Genomic DNA, 24,158 nt, shown 5'->3' with positions numbered 1-24,158 from the left:
GAAGTGATGAATCTAATGAAATACTCAGAATAACTTACCGACGATATCGAAACTTTTGCAATAATTTAGTGAAGCAACTAAGACGTAAATACGAAAGCGAAATACTTAATAAATCTAAATCTAACAATAAGTCACTTTGGAATAGTATCAAAACTATAACTAATTTAAATAAACAAAAACAACAAAATATAGAACTTACACAGTTAAAACCTACACCCACTGAATCAGCTTGCTTTCTAAACAATTATTTCGTTAACGTTGGAAAATCTTTAGCTATTGGAATCTCAACACCTCCTCATATTGTACAACAATATTTTAATCGACTTCCTTCACAAGCAAATACAATTGGAATACTAGAACCCGAGCCATCAGAAGTAGCAACAATTATATCTAACTTAAAATCAGAGACTGCCTCGGGCTATGACAATATCCCAACCAAGTTTATTAAAGTGGCGAAAAAAGAACTTACTCCTATAATCACACGACTTTGTTCACTCTCACTCGCTCAAGTAATTTTTCCACAAGAACTCAAATGCTCCATTATACATCCTGTACATAAGAGTGGTTCTAAAGAGGATGTTAATAACTATCGGCCTATTTCCGTCTTAACAGTTATCTCTAAAATATTAGAAAAGATTATAAATACTAGAATAATCAAGTACCTAAATACGTATGGTTTGTTATCTAAATCTCAATATGGCTTTCGTGAGGGAGTCAGCACTGGGGATGCTATTCAAGATCTGACTCAAGAGGTAACAAAATATGTGGATGGAAATAAAAAAACTCTATGTATTTTTCTTGACCTAAAAAAGGCATTTGACACCGTTTCTATTCCCATACTTTTGCGTAAAATTGAAAAAATTTGTATAAGAGGTAATTTTTTTGACTGATTACCTTCATAATCGGGCACAACGTGTTTAAATTAATAAAGAAATTTTTAGTTCTGTTAAATATTCTACATCATACGGAATTCCTCAGGGTAGTGTTCTCGGACCTACGCTATTTTTAATGTATATTAACGACCTTACAGATTTAAAAATACAAAATGGACAAGTTTTCTCTTATGCCGACGACACTGCCTTGCTATTTCATGGAGACAGTTGGGCGGAGGTCTTTTCTTTGTCAGAGAAACGACTACTCTTAGTACAAAACTGGCTTAAAATTAACATGCTTACTTTAAATTTAACGAAAACATATTACATTTTCAATTAAAGATTCTACTCAACCTTATAAAAATTTTACCTTATCTGCTCATACATGTGACATGGCTGATATAGAAAACTGTCTGTGCACTAAACTTGAAAGAGTAAACACCACCAAATACCTCGGAGTAATTATAGACAAAAATTTATCATGGTATCCTCAGTTAAATGTAGTTGCCAACAGATCTAGAAAATTGATCTGGATATTCAAACGCCAACGTAAAGTCTGTGATATCAAACTTGTTAAGTATATGTATACATCTCTGATACAATGTATCCTTCTATATTGTATAAGAATCTGGGGGGGTACTTTTAAAACTCAATTCTTAAGCATAGGACGAGCACAGAGAGCAATAATTAAATATATGCTAAGCAAAAATCGTCTGTATGATACCACAAAATTATATGAAGATGCGGACCTTTTATCCGTAAGAAAATTATATATATTGCAATGCATACTAAAAATACACAAAAGTAAATCTATAGATCCTTTGATTTTAAATAAACGTAAAAATAATACAGTAATTAAATGTAAATTTACTAAAACTAAATTTGCGTCTAAACAATTTGATGCACAGGCTACTAAATTATACAATACCGCTAATAAAATCTTAAATATATACACAAAGTCATATAGGGAATGTAAAACTAGCGTTACAAAATGGCTGAAAACTCTTAATTATTTAGAAACTGAAAACTTGCTAAATTAATTATAATATGAGTAAAATAGTGTAAATATGTGTTCTAAAATGTATTTATATATATATTATATTAATTTTTGTAGTAATTATAGTATAGTATATCATATGAATAGATAATTAAATTTCGCTTGCTGTAATTTGATTGTTATCTAAATATCGTACTTTGAACATTTTACTATTTTATAAGTATTCGTAAAACTACAAATTACCTTAGTTCATAGTTACAGTGGTCGCACATTCTTGAGACGATGACAAGTGTTTTTATGTAGGTATATTATTTACAAGTTTAGTGTGAGCCACGCAAATATTAATCTACCTTCAATATTGAAACAATTTTTAGTTTGTTTATTTTATGCCTAAGATTGGTTTATTTAACTATAATTAATGTTTTTGTTAAATGTGTAAGCATTCTTATCCGTTGGAAAGAGCGGTCTTCCCTAACACAGGTTCTGCGAACTTAAAAGGGAAATCCTACAAATACTATTTACTAAAATGCTAAATAAATAAATTTTTGTTTTTTGATTTGATTTAAGTTCCATGATGTGGGAGTTTATTATATATTTGTATATTTATTACTGTACTAACTTCCGAATTAATTAATGAATAGTTTTATGAAGTCTGAAAGTTGGAACAGCAAGTACATTTCTACCTGTTTATATTGTGATAGAGGGATAATAGAGACTCTATTGTTCACAATATGGCACTTGAATATGTTATTCTTCTTTTTTTTTCTTCTTTACAAATTTGCGTGTATTTTGATTTTATAGTTTTTGTTTTATTTTATATTATTGTTTTCTTGGTGTCATGGAAGCAAAGACTGTGCATGTTGTGACACCTTAATTTGTTGTAAATTTAACTCATTATTTGATATATTTAATAATTAAAATGTAACAACTACTGGTTGTACTATTAATAAATTAAAAATCGTATTAATTTTTGAATACAATAATAACGTACGAATTAACAGTACTTTTACTGTTAATTTCACTAATTAAGCTAGAAGTGTAAATGCTGAGATTGGAACAGAGTAAGGCTAAAGATAAAGCACTAACTGTGTTTTTTTAAACTTCTAATTCGTAATTGAAACTTGGACTTAAAAAAAATTGAAGAATGAAAAGTACAAGGTAAGGCTTGCACAAAAATTTACCCTTTGTGAAAATAAATGTAGGTTGCCTCGTGACTTGACTCACATTAATGCTAATTCACACACAAAAAATTATACAAATTCACACAAAAAACCGGAAATGGAATGATTGATCACACACGTAGCAAAAATATATCCAGTTATTCGCAATATCGGCCAATCAGAAAGCAGTTAACGCAAGTGTTTGGAACGGCTCTGAACGGTAAGCTGGCTGTAGGCTCGATATTGAAAACATTCTTACAACTCGCTGGAAATAAGGCTTAGCACCAGATTTTTCGTTAGCGAGAATAAGGTCAATATTTTCTTGTGGCGGATATTTAGAAACTTCACGAGACGATGTGATTTTGGCACATTCTTCATTTCTTTTTGTATTTTTCATTTCATTCGTTTTATATATAAGTGCGGGAAAATGGGCTTAAGTCTCACATAATGGGAGACAACCGCCTATGTACGAGCACTTTGTCAATGTTAGTCGACAGTTTAAAGGAGGCACGGTGTAGTTATTAAATTGTCTATTACTAAAAGAGAATATAAATGAAAAAATAATATTATGTTTAAGAATATTATTCTTACAGCTTTTGTTTTTTCGCTAATGAGGTGAAAAGTTGTGTTATTCGAGAGCAAAGTTTTTTGTCTCTAGTGCCTAACTTTGCCTTGAATCCCTATCTAGGCTCGGGATTCTAACTTAGAATCATAAGATACGCTTCAATTATAGAATCCTTCACAAGCTCGGGATTCAAACTCAGTACCTACTCTCAACAACAATGAACTTTGCTCTCTTGTTGAACAAGTATGTTATGGTTATAGTTTGTAAAGTGGCTTTGATCCAGTTTAGTATAGCCCTGTTTCACTGCAACCAATGTGATTTACTGTGATAGCCACTGTTAACAATAATCCTCCCACGCTGTAGAAGATGCGAGAAATCGACCTAGCGATGAGATCATCATCATCAGCCGGAAGACGTCCACTGCTGGACAAAGACCTCACCCAAAGATCGCCATGACGATCGGTCTCATGCCTATTCCCATTCCATTCATGCCTATTGCCATTCACATGTATGTAAAATATTAAAATTATTATTGTTTCCGAGTGAGTGACCTGTATCAATTAAATGTTTCGCGAAGTGTGAATCCCGAAAAAATCACGTGATGTGAAAAAGGATTTCGCTTAAATGTGTTAGAGCAATTAGAAATATTTTTTATTTTATATTATAAACACAAAAATAACATGTTTACATTGTTAAATGAACAAACAAATTTAGTCCCATCACCTTTGTTACGGTCTCTTCCGGGGGTAATACGTCACAACAGCCGACCAATCACAGTACGTCATTTCATGGGACGAGGGTATAAAACAGCGGCTTCCGGCTCAATTTATTCAGTCTCGTGCCAGATTTTGGCGAGACAACACGTCCTGAGGATCTTCGTGTAGAGGCGAAACACGTGTCGAATTGTTTTAAAAACAAATATTGACGGAATTAACACTAAAGAAAACTTAAATCATTTGTATAATTATGGATGTCCGCAAAGTAACGCCGCATTTGTTTAGGTGACGCAAACCGCACCGGTCACCAGAAAAGAATTGAGCCGGAAACCTCATTTATTAGTTCGTTTAAGATCTTTACTCTTTATTATTGTATCATAGTACATTACTGTAGCTCTAAGCTACCCATTTCAACTAATTTACCTTTCTAAAGAATAATGACTTGAAGTGAATTTGAGTAATTTCTCAAACACGTGGACTTTCAGACATATAGATAAGCACTATTAAACGAAAAACTCTTCTGTGTCCATAAGTATTGATTATAGTTCGAAACCATTAAAATTCTATCGAAATTCAATGTTCGGTGCTATCCCTCATACGAAATGAGCTAAAGTTCCGTTTTACCGAGAACTGGCAACTCTCATTAGGTATTCTACAAAGCGCAATAATCTGCTACTGAAGAACGTAGGCGAAAATTCGGCGGTTAGAGTATTTCACAGACCATTAAACAATCGAATGATGCTCGACCGGACTCCCTAATTTATGGGTCCGGTTAAATATAGATTCTTTTGTAGTCTTCCTGTTGTTGGAAATTGATTTAAAGGAAAATTCTTAAGGGATTTTGTTATTAAGTATTTGCATAATCGTATTACTAAGATCAAGGATGGATTGTGAAGATTTTATGTGAAATATCAGCAGCTTGTGAGTATATTTATATAAGGGGGGTATGACTAAAACGATTAGGGAGGTATTTTTATTTATTAGAACAGAAATAATATATATTATGTTAGCAAAAATGTCTATTGAGTAAGTTATAACTATAGTTAGCAAACATTTCTAAATCAGCAAGTAAATAATTTCATACTGCCCTTGATGTACTATAAACACATTATGGGTGGATTAAAAATTAATGTTTTTATATTAATGTATTTATTCATGATGTGAAAGGATGCACACATTTTCAAATTTTATTTGTGTATTAATCCTAGAAGTGAGGATTATCACCTTAAAAACATGACAAATTGTTTCGATTTATACGAACGACATCTCAAGTCAATTTCCTAATATGCAAATATGAGGGTTGAGCAGGTTATCAACTGCAAAGAAGATCCTGTAGGTGAAGCCACAACCTGAAAGTTGAACAAAGTATACAAGATTTTATGACGATACAGTTCTCAGTACTCAGTTGGGAGAGCACTGGGACGGAACGCCAGAGGTCGTGGGTTCGAGCCCCGCATCATTAATAAAATTTTGTTTTTCAAATTCCATTTGTGTAATAATAGAATAATAGATGTGAGGGTTATCACTTTAAAGACATAACAAATTATTTAGATGTACACATCAGTTAGAAGGAAACATTTTTGACAATTTTTCAATACAAACATTTTCAACAGCTTTTTCTTTGGTTCCCAATCCAAGATCAATATTGTTTTAAAGTAAGATAAATATATTCATTTATCATTTTCTGTATCTTTGCCGGAGTCAAACTGTCTCCTTTTTTTGGATCGGATGGACAAGGGCTGATTTCCATAAGTCAGGGGCTACGCCTTTTGAATAAGAGTGCCGGAATAAACGCGTTAGCACCGGCTTTGACTCAAAGGCACACGTTCTAAGCACGATTGGAGAAACGCCATCCGGCCCGCTCGACTTCCTGACGTCCAACGAAAACAAATCTCGCCGAACAGTTTTCTGTCTCAACTGTACTTCAGGCTGTCTGAGCTCTGACACCGCGGGATGGTCGGCGGTGTTTTTCCGTTGTCGTCAAGAGTCGAGTTGGAGGCAAAAATAGCGCACATGAGATCGGCTTTCTCTGTTGCCGTATGGGCCAGGGTGTCATTCCTCATTTAAAACGGTGACAAGGACGGCTGGTTTCAACCAGCTTACCAAGAGCAGCTTTCGACAACGACCAGAACTTTCGTGTTCCAGTTCACTTTTGTCTTGTCATAGAGTATTCCAAACAGCTGGACGAAGGCCTCTCCCAAAGAACTCCACGAGGATCGGTCTTGCAATTAAAAATAAATTAAAAACAGTGCTTAATCATATAGACCACAAGCGGAAGCTTAGTATACAACAACAATAACCGGAAAATACAAACCAGTCCGATACAGAATATTTCCTTCACATTCAGTTTCGAATTCGTTACAATTTTTAACTATATTTTTATAACTATATAATTATATTTTGGAGAAGGAAATATTCGAGATCGAATCTCATTTTGAGTTTTTTACTCATGATTTTTAGTCTAACATGCAGTTATCGTGGTGGTAAAGATTTTTCTATTTATGTTTCGTCCCCTTTAGCACAAGGTTTGATAAGGAATTCTTAAATCTGAGAAAAGGCAAAGTTACCTTTTTACTGCACGCTCGTCAACACTATACATAGAGCGAACTTCGATCACTTGGTACTAAATTATCTTCTCTATTAATTCATTTTGATTCTATAAAATAATGGCTTAGCCCTGAGGGATTCTGTTGGACGACTACACTTAGACGTAAAAAACACAGGGTCTTATATATAAATTCCTCTTCCCCCCGGACCACTGCGCGGTGCAGACGTGTAACAAGATCATTTATTACATTTCTGTTTAAATTATATTTCGTACAAAATCATTAAATCAATTACGTCAGTTGCACGGTGCAGACGTGTTAAAATTTATTATATTTGTGTTTAAAATAAACGAATATATCGTTCAAAATTCTTAAATCAATTACGCGAGTTACCAGGAGCGCATAAGACAAGAAGAAGTCGTCGTCGCGAGACGCGTACTTACAAGCAACACTATGGATTCGGATATGACTAAATCCGCGTCAGATCCTGATATTCAGCTGACGGGAATTGTAACTAATACTCCGCAAAGATATGTGTTCCCACGCTTAAAGCGATCTAGAGATGAATTTAATGACGCAATCACTAAGCAATTGGACGAACTCAGAGATGATATGCGTCAAATGATCTCACGCAGCTCGCATACAAATGAACAGGAGCTTAAGCGGGTTACAGCGGCTCTGAAGGATATACAAGAGTCCAACCTTAGGATCGGAAAATCGATGGAATACCTCACACTGCAAAACGAAGAGTTTAAAAAGAAGATAGCACAGTTGGAGAACCAATCCAGAGAAGGCAAAAAGTATATAGCTGTTTTAGAGGATAAAATTGAAGACCTACAGATGGGAAGCCGCAAAGCTAACTTTGAGATAAAAAACGTGCCTAAAAAGCAAAACGAAACGAAAGAGGATCTTATTGAAATGGCCCTATGTCTCTCACAAACTATAGATTGTAAAATAAGTAAAACCGACATCAAAGATATATTCAGAGTACGAGGAAAAAACAATGATAAACCGAGCCCAATTATTGTGGAAACCGGCTCCACATTGATAAAAACCAATTTTCTAAGGCTGGGTAAGTCTTTTAATGTGAGGCAGATAAATAAGTTATGTTGTAAGCATCTTGGCCTAAAATTTCAAGAAGACACACCGGTTTTCTTAGGAGAACATTTAACGATGAAGGGCTCACGGCTACATTTTCGTGCTCGCGATCTGGTAAAATCAATGGCGTACAAGTTCTGCTGGACGGCATATGGCAAGGTCTTTGTGAGGAAGGACGAGAACTCCACAATAAATCGGATCAGAAATGAAGAGCAAGTTCACCAACTCCTTTTAAGAAAATGACTATCTGTTCTTGTAGTCATAAGATATCTGGTTACTCATAGTAGTTTAGTTACATACAACCCATTTTATTTTATTTATAAAATATATTATTTTCTTCTTATTACAAATGGCTGATACAATTGAAGCTTTACAGGAAATAGACAAAATTAAAATCGCGCGTACTTTTGAATGTGATAGTTCAAATTTAAATAAAATTTTAAACGTTAATAAAAATGATTTGACTATTATATCACAGAATATCCGTAGTATATATTGCAACTTTGACGACTTTCTACTAACTTGTGCAGATTTTAAATTTCAAACTGACGTTATCATTTTGACAGAATGCAGGCTTAAAAGTAATAAACCAATACCGCAAATATCTAATTACTGTGCATATCATACCACATGGCAGAATAACCATAACGATGGAGTAGCGATATATGTTAAAGAAGAACTCAGACATAAAGTCAAGAAAGTTATGCTATCTCAAGCGTCATGTATGCAAGTAGACATATTGAATAATACAATCTTATGTATATATCGCTCCCCATCGTACACTAACACTGATACCTTTATAGAATCACTAAGTACCCATCTTGGTACATTAACAACTCATAAAAACATTGTACTAGCTGGCGATATAAATGTTAATATTATTTATAAAGACACAGAATCTTCCCAACAGCATAGGAATAGATTAAACTACCTTAATATGCTGGCAACGCATGGGCTTCTCCCAGGACACACAATACCCACCCGAGATAAAACATGCTTAGATCATTTTATGTTAAAAATTAATAAAAAGAATGTTTCGGCAGATATAGCGATTCTCCATACTTCTATTACTGACCACTTTACGACCTTCTTACGTTTATCTAAACTTAAATTAAAATATAATGCTCATAAAATCAAAACAATCATAGATTATGATAAGGCCCTTAAATATCTAATAGATCATTCTATCTAATTACCTCAATTACTATTCTGTCATGATCCAAACCTACTGACTTATAAACTGATTAATATGTTAACAGAATCATAAAATTGATTCTGAAACTAACACCACCAATACAAGAATCCCAAACAATAAACTAGATACCGAAATTATTGTAATAATTTAATAAAAAAACTTAAAAGGAAATACGAAAGGGATCTTTTAGCTAACTCCATAAGCAATAATAACCTATTGTGGAAAAATATTAAATTAATTACATATTCTAATAAAACTAATAATTCAAACTCAGAATTAATCAACATAAAAAATACTGCATCAGAGTCGGTGAATTTCATAAACGATTATTTTGTTAACATTGGTACACAACTGGCTCAACAAATTCCACCTTCTGTGCAATCCTTAAAGAATGACAATAATCAATCAATACCACATTCTATGATCTTACTGGAGGCAGACGTAGAGGAGATAAACAGAATTATAATTGGTCTTAAGTCGTCTAGTGCAGCGGGTTGGGATAACATACCTACGAGCTATTTGAAACACATACGTCATGAAGTTGTACATGTTATCACTCATCTAGCTAACTTATGTTTTGAAAAAGGTGTTTTTCCTGACCTCCTCAAGCGATCTATAATTACACCGATTCATAAAGGGGGGGATAAGGATGATATTAATAACTATAGACCTATATCTGTTTTACCGTGTATCTCAAAGATAATAGAAAAGCTACTGAATAATAGGTGGGTACAATTTTTAAATAAATTTAATATATTATCTCCATTCCAGTTTGGGTTTAGACGAGGTAAATCGACAGAGGATGCAGTAGCTTCTTTATCAACTTTAGTGACAGAGCAATTAGACAAAGGTAACAAATGTATTTCTGTATTCTTAGACCTTAAAAAAGCCTTTGATACCGTCTCAATACCAAACCTTATAGACAAGCTAGAGAAGATCGGAATAAGAGGAACACAGCTTAAATTATTTAGAAGTTATCTCACTCACAGAACACAAAGAGTAAGGGTTGGTGAGAATGTAAGCGATGATTCGATACTATCTTTTGGGGTTCCTCAGGGCAGTGTTCTAGGTCCTACCCTTTTTTTAATTTATATAAATGACCTCTGCAACATGAATATAGAAGGTGCTCGTATACTATCTTACGCTGATGATACTGCTATTGTCTTTAGCGGAAGTTCTTGGAATGAGGTTCGGGAAAAAGCTGAATCAGGAATAATACATGTATCTAATTGGTTACAAATGAATTTATTAACACTGAATACAGTTAAGACTAATTATATCTGTTTCAGCATATCTAATCCCTCTCAGCCAAAGAACTTTGATATTAGAGTTCATAAGTGTGATAACATAATATATGGTAAAACTTGTGAATGCCCCACTATAAGGAAAGTTGCCAGCACCACATATTTAGGAATCGTGATTGATCAGCGATTATCTTGGTACCCACATCTTGAGCAACTTACTAAGAGAATTCGAAAACTTACCTGGATTTTCAGAAGTTTAAGACACGTTGTTCCTGAAAATTCTTCAAATTCTACAAACACGCCTAAGCATCTTCTGAATAAAATATATGTAGCGTTAGTTCAATCTATACTCATATATTGTATACCTATCTGGGGAGGCGCAGCAAAATCCAAATTTTAAGAACTTGAAAGGGCGCAACGTGCTTTAATTAAAATTATGTATTTTAAAAAACGGCGTCATCCCACGCATAGCATCTATTCTGACAGTAACTTATTAACAGTTAGAAAGTTGTATATAGTACATACGGTACTAAAAATACATAAAGCTATTCCTTATAATAGTACATTACTAAATAAGAAAATTAAACACACTGTTGCTCATGTACCTCACACCAAAACATCGTTTGCAAGTATACAGTATGAAAAACGTGCAGCCTTACTGTATAATAAAATAAATAAACTAAACAATATATATGAAAAATCATACTATGAATGCAAGAAAATAATAATTGAGTGGATAAGGTCATTTAATTATGAAGACACAGAAAACCTACTTATAGTTACGTACTAAATCTTTAAGTTTTCTTTCAAAGTAACACACACACCCACACACACACACACTCACCAATACATACAATCACATACATACATACACACACCCACACACACACAGCACATTAAGTTTAGATTACAAATAAATGAATTTTTAGTATGTTATTATTGTTAGTAGATTTTTTTCCCTTAGTTAATTAATTATGTATATGTTAAGGTCAACTTATCTATTATTACACCTCATTATTATGTTTTTGCTATGGAAGAGCGGGGCCTCCTACTACAGGAAGCTCTTTGCTTAAAAGGAGACCCCAACACTGATTGTATTTTGTATTTTGTTGTAATAAATAAATATTTGTTTGTTTGTTTTGTTTGTTTGTTTATAATTGATGAATCAAGCTAGCCTTACTCTGGCATGCGGGGCTCTGCTGGGGTGGACAAACCTTTCCCTTGCTATTCGTGGGAACGCAATGGAGACTAATAAAAATAGGTTATTTCACCAAAATGGTGGCGATGTGGTTCGCCACCCATCATGTCTCGTTTCTCGCGGGGGCGAAAAGCGGCCCATGGAGAGCCGCTTTGCTACGTTGAATGTAAGAGGAGGAGTGGATGATAAGGTAGATGAAGTATGTCAGATGATGGAAGAAGAGGAGAAGAATGTGTGCTAAAGAGATGGAAGGAGTATTTTGAAAGTTTGTTTGAAAGAGAGGAAGTGCATGAACAACATCCGGCAGCTTCTATTGAAACTAATATAAATGTTGATAAAAGTGAGATAAGCATGGATGAAATAGTGAAAGCATTGAAAAGTATGAGATTAGGTAAAGCTGCAGGGTATGACAGGATTACCGTTGAGATGCTGAGGGCTGGTCAGAGCATAGTGGCTAGCCAGCTGTACCGCCTCTTCAATTTGTGCTGGCGAAATGGGCAAGTACCAGGAGACTGGTGCAAAGCTGTAATCATGCCATTGTATAAGGGAAATGGGTCACGACAAGACTGCAGAAATTACCGCAGTATAAGCCTTCTCAGCGTCGTCTGTAAATTGTATGCAGAAGTGTTGATTGAAAGAGTTGTGAATGAAACAGACGAAAAAGTATGGGATGCACAAGCGGGACTTAGAAAGGGAATGGGATGTACGGATCAGGTCTTTTCCTTGCGGTGCATAGCCGAAAAGTTTTTGGCTAAAAACAAAAAGGTCTATTGCGCGTTGGTGGATCTAGAAAAGGCCTATGATAGAGTGACGAGGAATGAATTGTGGACAGCATTGTCCACGAGCGGTGTAAGCAGTGTCCTCATACGAGCATTGCAATCTCTTTATAGAGATTCTAGTGCTTGTGTAAGGATAAACGGGGCATACACTGAATGGTTTAATATCGAAAAAGGTGTTAGGCAGGGATGTGTAGCTTCACCGTGGCTGTTTAATCTGTTCGTGAACAATTGCTTGACAGGTTTAAAAGAGAATGACAGTGGTTTGAGAATGAATGAGTTACTCGTCAAATGTTTTCTCTATGCTGATGACCAAGTATTACTTGCATCTTCAGCTGAGGAGTTGCAAGAGATGGTAACTGCTATGAATGGAGCTTTTGGTAGAAAGGGAATGAAGATGAATGTAAAGAAGACGAAAGTGATGGTGCTTGAAAGAGATGAGGTAGTGACAGACTGCAATATCGTGATTGGAGATGAAAAAATTGAACAGGTAAATGAGTTTGTGTATCTAGGTTCTAAATTTACAAGAGATGGAAAGTATGAGAGTGATATTGAAAGAAGAGTGAATGCAGGAAACATGGTGAATGGAGCTTTGCACTCCTTTATGAACAGTCAGAAGGTGTCTAATAAGGCTCGCTTGGCTGTGCATGAGGGGGTGTTTGTTCCAACACTCATGTACGGAAGTGAAAGTTGGGTATGGAAACATAATATAATATAAATATAACATAAGAAGAAACATGAAAGCAGAATAAATGCAGTTGAGATGAGAGCGTTGAGAAGTATGATAGGAGTTACACTGAGTGGCAGAATAAGAAATAGTGAGATAAGAAAACGTTGTAGTCTCAAAGAAGATGCTGTGACAAAAATTGAGAAAGGTATGCTGAGATGGTTTGGACATGTCGAGAGAATGAATGAAGAACGATTGACGAAGAAAGTGTATAAGGCCAGTGTGAATGAAAGTGTTGGAAGGGGTAGACCTAGGCGGACGTTTCAAGATCAAATCAGGGACGTCTTGAAAAAAGGCCAGGTCAAGAGTACCCTAAACCGGAGAGCATGTATGAAAGGAATAATGAAAGTGGACGAAGCGAAAGAAGTATGTAAGGATCGTAGCAAGTGGAAAGAAGTGGTCTCTGCCTACCCCTACGGGAAAGAGGCGTGATTTTAGGTGTGTATGTACTTATATATAAAATTAAATCTTAGTTATTAAAATATAGTAAGATTATTTAATATTTCAAATAGTTTACAGTTGTATAATCGGCCCCCTTTATGTATTTACTTTAAAAGTAACTAATTACCTGATCGTTTAATTCTGGCCAGTGGGTGTTTGTCTGTCTTTTTGGAAATTCCTAGACTTTTGCTATTAATTTTTTTTTATGTTAGTGTGCGTGCATTGCTCCAAATAGAGCATGATCTAAGTTATCAACAATATTTGAGTGTTACATTGTTTTCAAGTATAATATTTTAAATAATAATAAACATTGAGATAAAATTTCAACTGTCGCTCATCCTATTTCAAATCCTCCAGTGAGCTCGCTCAAGTTGTTACGCTTGGACCTTTTGTATTAACAACGTAATCCACACAAATACCTTTATCAAAGACAATATAATCGTTCTTAAATTATTAAAACTTTCGTGAGTCATTATTAAATTATTTATTAATACGGCTTTACTCACATTTTTGTCGGTGTCGGTACCGACTAGTTTCGGACCATTCGGAAACCCTTCATCAGGATGAGTGTTGTGGGTTCGCGATAACGTCCCACCTCTTACTGCGGACTTGGGCTCGTAGTGCGCGGCTGGACAGGGCGGGGGGTGCGCTGGTGATGACGAGCACGGTATCAATGACACTGTGTCACTATTGGTGTCCACGGGTGCACAGAATGTACTCACAATGTCCACTACGTGATCATCGGCACTATGGGTCTTATTGCGAGACGCGTTTTGTAACACTGGTTTCGAAGTTGGTAGATGACCACCAATCTGCGTCAAGGGGCGAAAAATTGTCCTAATGCTATATCTACGGCGTAATAGGTGTCCAATTTGATCCGTTACCCCTCTCATGTATGGTAGATATGCCGGGACCCGCTCCACATGTTGAGGCTGCTGTTTGATGGTCGTGTTTGCCATTCGATAACACTATCGCGAGTTGTAACCATTGCTCTCCAACACTTGCCGCACGTGTCTAAATTCTGACTTAATGAATTGCGAATCGCACAAACGAAGGGTGCGATTAATGAGAGTACGTGGTACAGACGACAAGTGCGACGGATGGTCATGGGAATCTGCTTTCTATAATCGTTCTTCTTTGAATAAATATAATATATTATATTAAGTAGATCAATCATAGTAATGGAAACCTTAATGAAGAAGCTCTATTGTTTCACAATGACGAGCTATAAAACACCTTTTTAATAAAAACTTTTTCTTTGTTATCGCTTTTATGAGCTTTTAAAGTAATTGTATATACAATATATTTTTATATACTGTTTTAAGTGATGGATGATGCTTCAAAATAGGATACGAAATCACTTACTGAAAGTCAAAAACTACTGTCAAACAACAGTCTAAAAACTGCCTCATATCTGAGAAGAACGGGCGCAAGAAACTGAGCGGGCTTCATCTTTTTTTTTAAATAAAATTTTGACACGATGAAATTTATAATTTAAATAGCCTGATTGCGGTCGCTACATTAACAACCTTTACCATATAAACATTTTTCAACACATTTGAACAAATTCTGAGATCTTGTTGTAAAGCTTAAAAGTCACAAAAGTCTTACTTACTGGACTTAGCCGAGTTCTATGCATAATTAGTTTATTTGTTCCTGGTACAATTACAGTTTAAATATTTTATCTAATGCAATTTAGTTCTTTAATGAACAGCTCACAACGCATGGTCGTGTGGAAGTTCTATTACCAGTAAGCCACCCTGCCCCATGGGTCAATCTATGAAAAATATCATATCAACGATGTCATACCCCATATTAAAACCAAATTGATCTACATATGGATTTTTCATAATTATAAATATCATCCGAAAAATAAAACAAACTTAGATAGACTAATCACCAACATAACATTGTATTTGTATTTAAACAGAATCATCATTTTTTTACTACTTATGCAAACGTCAATATCACCTAAATATGCAAATTACACCTTATCATCAAGTGCTACAGTTCTAATTCATTAAATATTATTTTGTTGCAGATGTTCCACGATATGACGTCGAGTTTTAACAATAAGTGTCGGTTTAAATTAAAATACATCGTAGTGATGTGAAGTGTTATAATAGTGATGTGCCTGTGACATGTTCGTGTAATCGATAACCATGATGCCGTGGCCGGCTCTATGCCAGCTGGTCGCCAGTGCGATATTGGCTGCGACCATCACCATGGCGGCTAAAAATGGTAAGTTAATATTGGTTTGATTTTTCAATTTAAATTCATTCATTAAAAATCCTTAAGTAAAGAACAATTAGATTCTGTAGAAGGAGCCACACCTTTCAGATTGTGGCTCCATCTACAGGATCTACATTACAGTTAATATTAGGGAATTGACTTGAGATGTCGCTATTTCAGATCTCAACAATTTGTTATTTTTGAAGTGATATCACTCACTTCTGGCTTTAATTACACAAATTAAATTTGTAACCAAAACCGGTGGTAGATTCCTTTGCACAGGATGCCGGCTAGATTATGGGTACCACAACAGAGCCTTTTTCTGGTGTGAAGCAGTAATGTGTAAACATTACTGTATTTTGGTCTGAAGGGCGTCGTAGCTAGTTAAATTACTGGGCAAATGAGAACAACTGAGCCAACCGTTCGAGTGATGCCTGAATCATACATTTTGGTATGGCTTGTTCTACGAGTACTCTCTTTTTTTATGACAATAAGGAACTTGACGAGCAGGACGCTTAGCTGTACAGTGCCGCTAAGGATACTTGAATTGCTTCATAATCTAGCTGGCATCCTGTGCAAAGGAGCCTCCCTGTGGTGAAAAAAATGTGTAATTACACTCCTCGACTAGAAATATATTTTTTACACAAACTCGTTATTGCTACAAACACATAGCATAGACTAAGTGAGGAGACTACAGCTGACTCAATCTCATGTGACAAATTAATAATCAAAAGACCTCTTCTCTAGTACGTAGTTAGCAGGTATAAAATATTACTTCAATGTTCAAGGGCACTTTCTCTTCAAACGTACTTTACAAAAATCAATATTTTATACTAGAAGAGAGGTTATGATGTGCGCGCTGGTATAAGTAGTAGCTATCATTTGTAATGAATACTTAAAATCCGACTTTTACTATCGACAGAATTTAATCGTGACCCTCACCTTAATGTCATTTTCCTCCAGTCATAATAAACAAGTAGGTCGAAATTCACTTGAACATACATTTCCTAAGTGTAAAGTCATGCATCTTTTTCGTGTAAATTTATATATAAACTACCTGACCCAGTAAACGTCGTATTGCCATATAAAATAGTAAAAAAAAAACAATAATTAAAATTTTTGGGGTATAAAAATAGATGACGACTGATTCTCAGACCTACCAAATATATTGTACATAGAATTTGTCGTACTACAATAATCATTTTATTCGATTGCCATCTTGCAACTCTATTACATATCTGTGGATGGAATTGAGTAATATTAAAATCACGATACAAAAATAGGTGTTGATCGTAATCGTCGACGGGTTAAAATTTGTTGTTGTACGTATTTTTTAATGCTGAATCATAATAAATAAAAAAAAAAAATTGTCAAAAAAAAATATTTTGGGGTGGGTATCAAATATCAGGTGGTATCAAATATCAGGTGGTATCAAATAGATGTTGGCCTATTCTCAGACCTACCCGATATACATACAAATTTTCAAATAAATTGGATTTGCCGTTTCGTAGGAGTTCGGTAACAAACACCTGGACACGAGGATTTTATATGTAAGATATAACTGTTTTTATAAGAAAATTTATTGAAGTAGGTGTTACTTTGTGGAAATCCATAATTGTACGAATGATTTGAGTTTTATTTATTGTTAATTCCGCCAATATTTGTCTGTAAACAATTTGACACGTGTTTCGCCTCTACACGAGGCATCCTCAGGACGTGTTGCCTCGCCAAAATCGCCAAAATGCATGTTTTTATAAGTTTAAAAAATATAAGTATCTGCAAAGTATCAACGTGGGTCATCAATCAATTTTGTCAATGGTACGTCCGGATATTAAAATAAGCAACTGAAAAAAAAACAGCTTTACTATTAAATGTAGGTCGAAATAATTCCAAGCAAAGTAAGTTCTTAACATTGACAACAATTTAAGAACACACAAGTTCAACGGTTCGAGAGAGTCCTTGGGGAGCATTCTCTTAAAATTGTACGATAGATAGGATTCCCCGAAGGCAAAATTTATAAAATAACTTATAAACCTAGAATCTACAAGATATGGAGAAATAAGTATTGTTTCTGTACTTGAATTTTATGATATCTGTTTACATTTTAGTGTACAGACTGGACTAGATGCATAGTTTAAGTTTGAATATTGATAGATATATTTCAACGATAGATTTCATTCATAATGTTTCATTTAAATAATTTTAAGTATTATTCTTCATAGACACTCCTTAATATTAATAATCCGTGAACCAGTGGGAGGCTCCTTTGCACAAGATGCCGGCTAGATTATGGGTACCAAAACGGCGCCTATTTCTACCGTGAAGCAGTAATGTGTAAGCATTACTGTGTTTCGGTCTGAAGGGCGCCGTAGCTAGTGAAATTAATGGGCAAACGAGACTTAACCTCTTATGTCTCAAGGTGAAGAGCACAATTGTAGTGCCGCTCATTATTGGGTTTTTCAAGAATCCCTAACGGCACTGCATTGTAATGGGCAGGGCGGATCAATTACCATCAGCTGAACATCCTGCTCTTCTTGTCCCTTATTGTCATAAAAAAAGTAGAGTGATCATTAGGTCTATAGTTCACCTTTTCTTACTTTTTAGATTTATAAAACATATTTTTAGTGTATAAAATAAAGTTCCTAGGCTGGTCTATTTTAACGTGATGAAATCAATCACCAATACTTAGATTATTTAGTACCATGAGTTGGAATATTTCATAAGAGAAATGTTTCAAAAGATAATTAGGTGATTGTTGATATAATGTATGATAGATTTATTTCTCTTTAGAAAGATCGAATTGTCTGCTCAGTTTTCATTTGAAGAAGTTTGGAGTTTGCAAATTTTCAAATTCATTCAATTATTAATTATCAGTTCATGATAAGATGGGTCTGTTACATGCCCTGCCAGCCTGTGAAGCCGCTTTATAAATAATTCTTTAATCATGGTATAAGTTATAAAAGCCCGCTAAAGACAAATCCATGACATTAATAAAGGAATTACAAGGGATGTCCTCAAAACCATATTAGTACCGTCGCCGTCGTAAGCACGTTACTGCAGCGTATGTAAAAACTTAATGCGCGTTAGTGTACATCGGCTTAACTAGGGCGGTGTAGTCTAGGAGAGGACGATGTGGATATTGTGATTTCGAAGTTATTCTCTCGCTATCGATATATTTCTACCATTTGATGAAAGATGCTGATTGTGGAAGAATTCTGGGGACTTAAAACTAATAAACTCTGTGAACAATTTGTTATGTTTTTAAAGTGACCCTCACTTCTAGGATAAATACACTAATAAAATTTGAAAACAAATTTTATGAACGATGCGAGTCTTGAACCCAGGACCTCTAGCGTTCCGTGCGAGTGTTCTCCCAACTGAGCTAACCGTTTGAGTGACGTATCATCATAAAATCTTGTATGCTTTGTTCTTGTTTTTCAAATTTCCTATAAGTCCTAAGAGTCCTAAATCCTAGAAGTTTGGGTTATCACTTTAAAAACATAACAAATTGTTTAGATTTGCAAGAGCGAAATCTCAAGTCAATTCTTAATATGCAGATATTGGGGTTGAGCAGGTTATCAACTGTAAGGTAGATGTAGATGAAGTCACAACCTGAGAGTTGAACAAAGCATACAAGATTTTATGCCGAAACGTCACTCGAACGGTTAGCTTTGAATTTTTATTTTCAAACTCTGTGAAGGCAATTTTATTTTGCCATGTACAAATTGTCATGACATGTATACATCACCGAAAAAATGATCGTAGTTTTGCGTGCTTTCTCAGTAAGTCCTTTAAATCATGGAGCCAAGAACCTTTTTAATTTTACTTTAAATTTGATGCGAATAGCCAATTGTGGGTATTTTATTTTATTTTATTTTATTTTATTTTATTTATTCGGGTCAACAAACAGTAGCACGCAGTGCTTATAAAAAAATCAGTAATAATATAATACAGTAATACTATACATGCTACCAACTACGCCAACCACATCATTATTAATTAATACTTAATTACAAAAGTTACATGTATGAATATAAGTGTAGATATAAAAAATATATTCGTTTAGTTTTATTGTTATTATTCTAAGAGAGGGTATACTAAGATGAGTTCTTCATCTTATTCCGTGGTAGTCATTCCTCAAGTCTTTCATCAACGGTGCGATTAAATTAAAAACCTTTGGTGCGATCATTAGCCGTTCCCATTTTAAACACAACATTGGATGCATCTTTACTATTAAATCCGAATGGAAAATAGTTGAAAGTCAATCAATTAAATGTTATAATTTTTTATATAAAGAACATTCTAACTATTCTTTTTCAAAATGTTTGCTGACTTGGTTGTGGTGTTCTTATAGTAACGCAGCTCTTAGACTTAGAATAATATTATATTGTTCTAGAAAGCACCGGGCAGACTTAGTTATGGCATAGCAACGCTCCGTAATTAGAAAGAACTTTCGTTAAAATGCATAAAATAAAATATATTCCTCAGGCTATTTTAATTAAGATTATTTTAATACAAACATTTATAAGATTTCTAAGTTTAAGTTTTATTCTATATTGTGTATTTATACGCCTTATTTCTCAGTTTCTCTTACCCGATACAGTCAACAGTTTCATTTCGACTGAGGTCTAAAATTCAAATCAATTCTTTATTCTGTATTCAGTTTTTGTATTCTGTAATTGGAAGTATGAAGAGTAGAAGGAAAAATATTTAATTCATATTAATTAAAAATTACACACAATTTTATATTGAGACACATTCATTCCAAGTTTGATTATCAGATATATAATATTGTCATAATATAACACTATTTATATTGACGACCTGTATAGCCGAGTGGTTAGCAATCCTAGCTACTAAGCTAGAGGTCCCGGGTTCGAATCCCGGTAGGTGCAAGCATTTATATGATGAATATGGATGTTTGTTTCCGAGTCATGGATGTTAAAATGTATTTATGTATGTTTAAGTAAGTAGTAGGTAGTTTAATACAATATTAAATATTTCGTTGTCTTGCAACCCATGACACAGGCTATATATGCTTAATTTGGGGCAAGATAATTTGTGTAAAAAGTGATGGTTTTTGACTAATTTTGCGGAAGCCTCTTAAAATTGTATAGTTTTACATTAAGTAAGATTTAAAAGATGTGCTGGGATTTTTATTATTAGTTGTTCTCCCCATGTCAAAGCCGCTTTGCGAACTGATACAGATTCATGACGTTTACCAAGTGTTGTTTCAATATGTTACGTTGCTGCAGTTTTCCTGAAACCAGAGGGAGGCTCCTTTGCACAGGATGCCGGTTAGATTATGGGTACCACAACGGCGCCTATTTCCGCCGTGAAGCAGTAATATAAGCATTACTGTGTTTCGGTCTGAAGGGCGCCGTAGCTAGTGAAATTACTGGGCAAATGAGACTTAACATCTTATATCTCAAGGTGACGAGCGCATTTGTAGTGCCGCTCAGAATTTTTGGGGTTTTTCAAGAATCCTGAGCGACACTGCATTCTAATGGGCAGGGCGCATCAATTCCCATCAACTGAATGCCCTGCTCGTCTCGTCCCTTATTTTCATAAAAAAAAGAAACGATATGACTTAGGGACCATCAAGACATGAACATACTCTCAACAACGGATCTCTTTAGCCCTATTGTCCTCGCTATGTCCATGAACGGTTACCTTATTACCTCTTTCCATCACAAGTACTTCTTACCCGTACAAGTACCCGTACGTGCAAAATATTTATTTACCATTTGAGTTACTAATTAATGCTGTATTTATAAGTTTTAACATATTGATTGTTAAAATCATTTCGGAACAATATTATTTTATATTTTTAAATTATAAAATATGATAATGTATTAAAAGTAGTCGGTACCACGACCTTTGTCGAACTTCAATTTAAAGTTAATACAATTATTCACAAAGAGAATCTAACAAAGTTTTCTTTTAAAGAAAATCAGATTTTCTCGCTCGCAGCTTATTTATCAAATTTTATTAAAACTGTATGCTTTGTTAAGCTAGATATTTACTAGTGCATTTTCTAGAAAAGTTATTTTAAATTTTCATTTGATTTTTAGTTAAGTTTTCACATAAGCTCCACGACGACGGAATTAATGCGGGCTACATTGTGACAGCGACCAGCGGAGAGAAAGCTTACAGAAGATTTTTTTGTAGAACTTTAAGAACGTAAAGTTTTCTAACATTCTGTAATTTGAGGATTATCTTTAGTCTTATACGAGTATTGATACATCCAATGTACTCAACAGTTATGGAGATTATTTTTAAGAGTAACTTTTATTTTCTTAACTTATTAAAGTTAGTTAATATGTTTGAATATAATTTATTGATGCATCTTTGCTTAGATTATATGAACATTTGTAAAATGATGTAGCTTTAAATATCGTTAAGAGTGGCATTGAGTGTCTTGCCACTTCTTCTCACTAAAGCTCAAAATTTTCAGAAGTGGTGATAAATGTAAAACTTCGATATTCATAAGTGTCAACTGGAGTTAAGTGAATTTCTTGAAAGTGAAAATCTTTTGATTTTGATTACAAAAAACGATGATTTTTATTGAGTTGTAAATTAAACTAAATTTATATTAAACGCTGGGGGTAGGGATAAGGTTGAATGTAATTGTGGTATTTCTTTCTTTGGGTTTTTAATACTATGATTCTTAAGGCGCGGTCATACCTCAATATCTACAAAAATTGGTTTCTTAGAGAGTCGATTACAACATAATCCAATGAAAATATTCCTACGCAAACATACATTACAAAAAGAAGGACTGAAAGAAAAATTTGAACCGAATAGAATGTTTACATATAATTTGAAATGTCCAATAAAAAATTTGGAAGTTGCTTCCCAAAAATAAACTTTGGAGTTTAAAATCTCTGAATTTTCAACGAAAACAACATTCTATTTTTAAAGAATTTAATAGAATTAGTATATTTCTAAAACTTAAACCGAACAATTATATTATTATTTTCAATTTATTATTATTATATTCAATTTGATATGTATATTTTATTAAAAGAAAACCAGTAAAATAAATGCCCATTTGCTACTTGGCCTCATGATCACACAAATATTGTATTACTGTTGGTTGTAGCGTTTACAATCCAAGTCAGTCCGCGCCTGTGATACTTAAGCCCTCATTTGCACGAGAATTTTAAAAACGCTCATTATGAAGTGCTATAAGTATGGTATAAATTATTTCCAAAACAACACCTACCATCTGTTGCTAAATATTGAGTGCAGATTATAAAAAGGTCTCTTTTTAAAAGTGTTAACGATCAACGCTGTAAGCAAACAGTCAAGTGAAAATATGTATTACAGGGTTTCACAGATACGTTGAAACAGCTTTATTAGAATGAGACCTAATGATTTTGATAACAGTTTTATTAATATTATTTCTGACAATTACAGAATATTGCAAACTATGTATTCCATGATCAAACAGGTTTTCGTATTTTTAACGCATAGCCGTATCTAGAATTAAAAAATATAAAACTAGTCAAGTGCGCTCCAGACTGGTACATAAAGGGTTCCGTACTATTACAACGTATAAGTTAAGTTCATAATATAACACTGTGTATAAATGTTATGTTATGTGATATATTTTTCTAAGTTTATTGATATCTTTTCTTTAAGTTTCGTTGAAAGTGTCTGACTCTTGTTCCCGAGTTCGGTAACTCAACAGTTACTGAAGATGCCTCTTATAGGAGTGACACATTTTAAAATAAAATACTAACATACGTCAGCTAAGTCAAGCTATTAACTATAAACTTAGTAACCTAAATTAATATTCACATTAACTTTAATTTGTACTTAGTTATAAAACACTAGCTTTAAGTTATTATTGGTCAATGCTGTATATTACTCTTATAGGTAGATGCACATAATATTAGAATTGTAAATAATGTTTACTTGATATTTGTAAATGTATTTATCTGTTGATGTTCCTAATACATACATTCTGGGCCTTATGGATCATCTAGATCGCACTAGAACTTAGATTAAGGATTGGTCTCCACGGTGCTCCAACTAGATACCGCAGGCGTAATCGCAGAGTGCGGCAACTAATACTACGACCAAGTGGGCGTACTTGAGCCAGTCTCGAACAATGTGTTCTGTTAAACTTTGGTAATAATTGAAAATAAAATGCCAGGTTGCGTAGTGAAAAATAGATAGATACTGTGATCACTTAACATAAGTAAGTTTTTTGTATTTTATTAATGTCAATGTAAAAGAACACCCAACGTATGTTACAATATTTGAAAGATGCCATTGAGTGTCATAATGCCACGCACACAAGCATCTTTAGAAATAGCCAATACACACTACGTACAATATAAAGTTTCCGTAATAAAAAAGTTATTGTTCTCAGGTAGTTCG

The 24,158-nt window shown here is 34.2% G+C and overlaps 2 protein-coding genes across 2 annotated transcripts in view; both read left to right on the top strand.

The window, feature by feature from the left end:
* LOC126965899 (hemicentin-1) overlaps positions 1-24,158 on the top strand; it is a 561,675-nt gene that overhangs the window by 128,636 nt on the left and 408,881 nt on the right. The window contains exon 2 of the mRNA XM_050809669.1: positions 15,577-15,776. Within this exon, the coding sequence (XP_050665626.1) occupies positions 15,698-15,776 (79 nt within the window). The 5' untranslated portion in view covers positions 15,577-15,697. The remainder of the gene's footprint in view (positions 1-15,576; positions 15,777-24,158) is intronic.
* On the top strand, positions 7,310-8,197 carry LOC126966113 (uncharacterized). Its single transcript, XM_050809987.1, has one exon. It carries the CDS (start codon positions 7,310-7,312, stop codon positions 8,195-8,197), a length of 888 nt encoding a protein of 295 aa, XP_050665944.1.

Source organism: Leptidea sinapis, chromosome 9 (genome assembly GCF_905404315.1).
Source record: "Leptidea sinapis chromosome 9, ilLepSina1.1, whole genome shotgun sequence".
Lineage (NCBI taxonomy): Eukaryota > Metazoa > Arthropoda > Insecta > Lepidoptera > Pieridae > Leptidea > Leptidea sinapis.
This window is presented reverse-complemented; position numbering and strand designations above follow the sequence as displayed.

Excerpts from the sequence above, each read along its gene's own strand:
- LOC126966113 (XM_050809987.1), top strand. The coding sequence starts at position 7,310 with ATGGATTCGGATATGACTAAATCCGCGTCAGATCCTGATATTCAGCTG.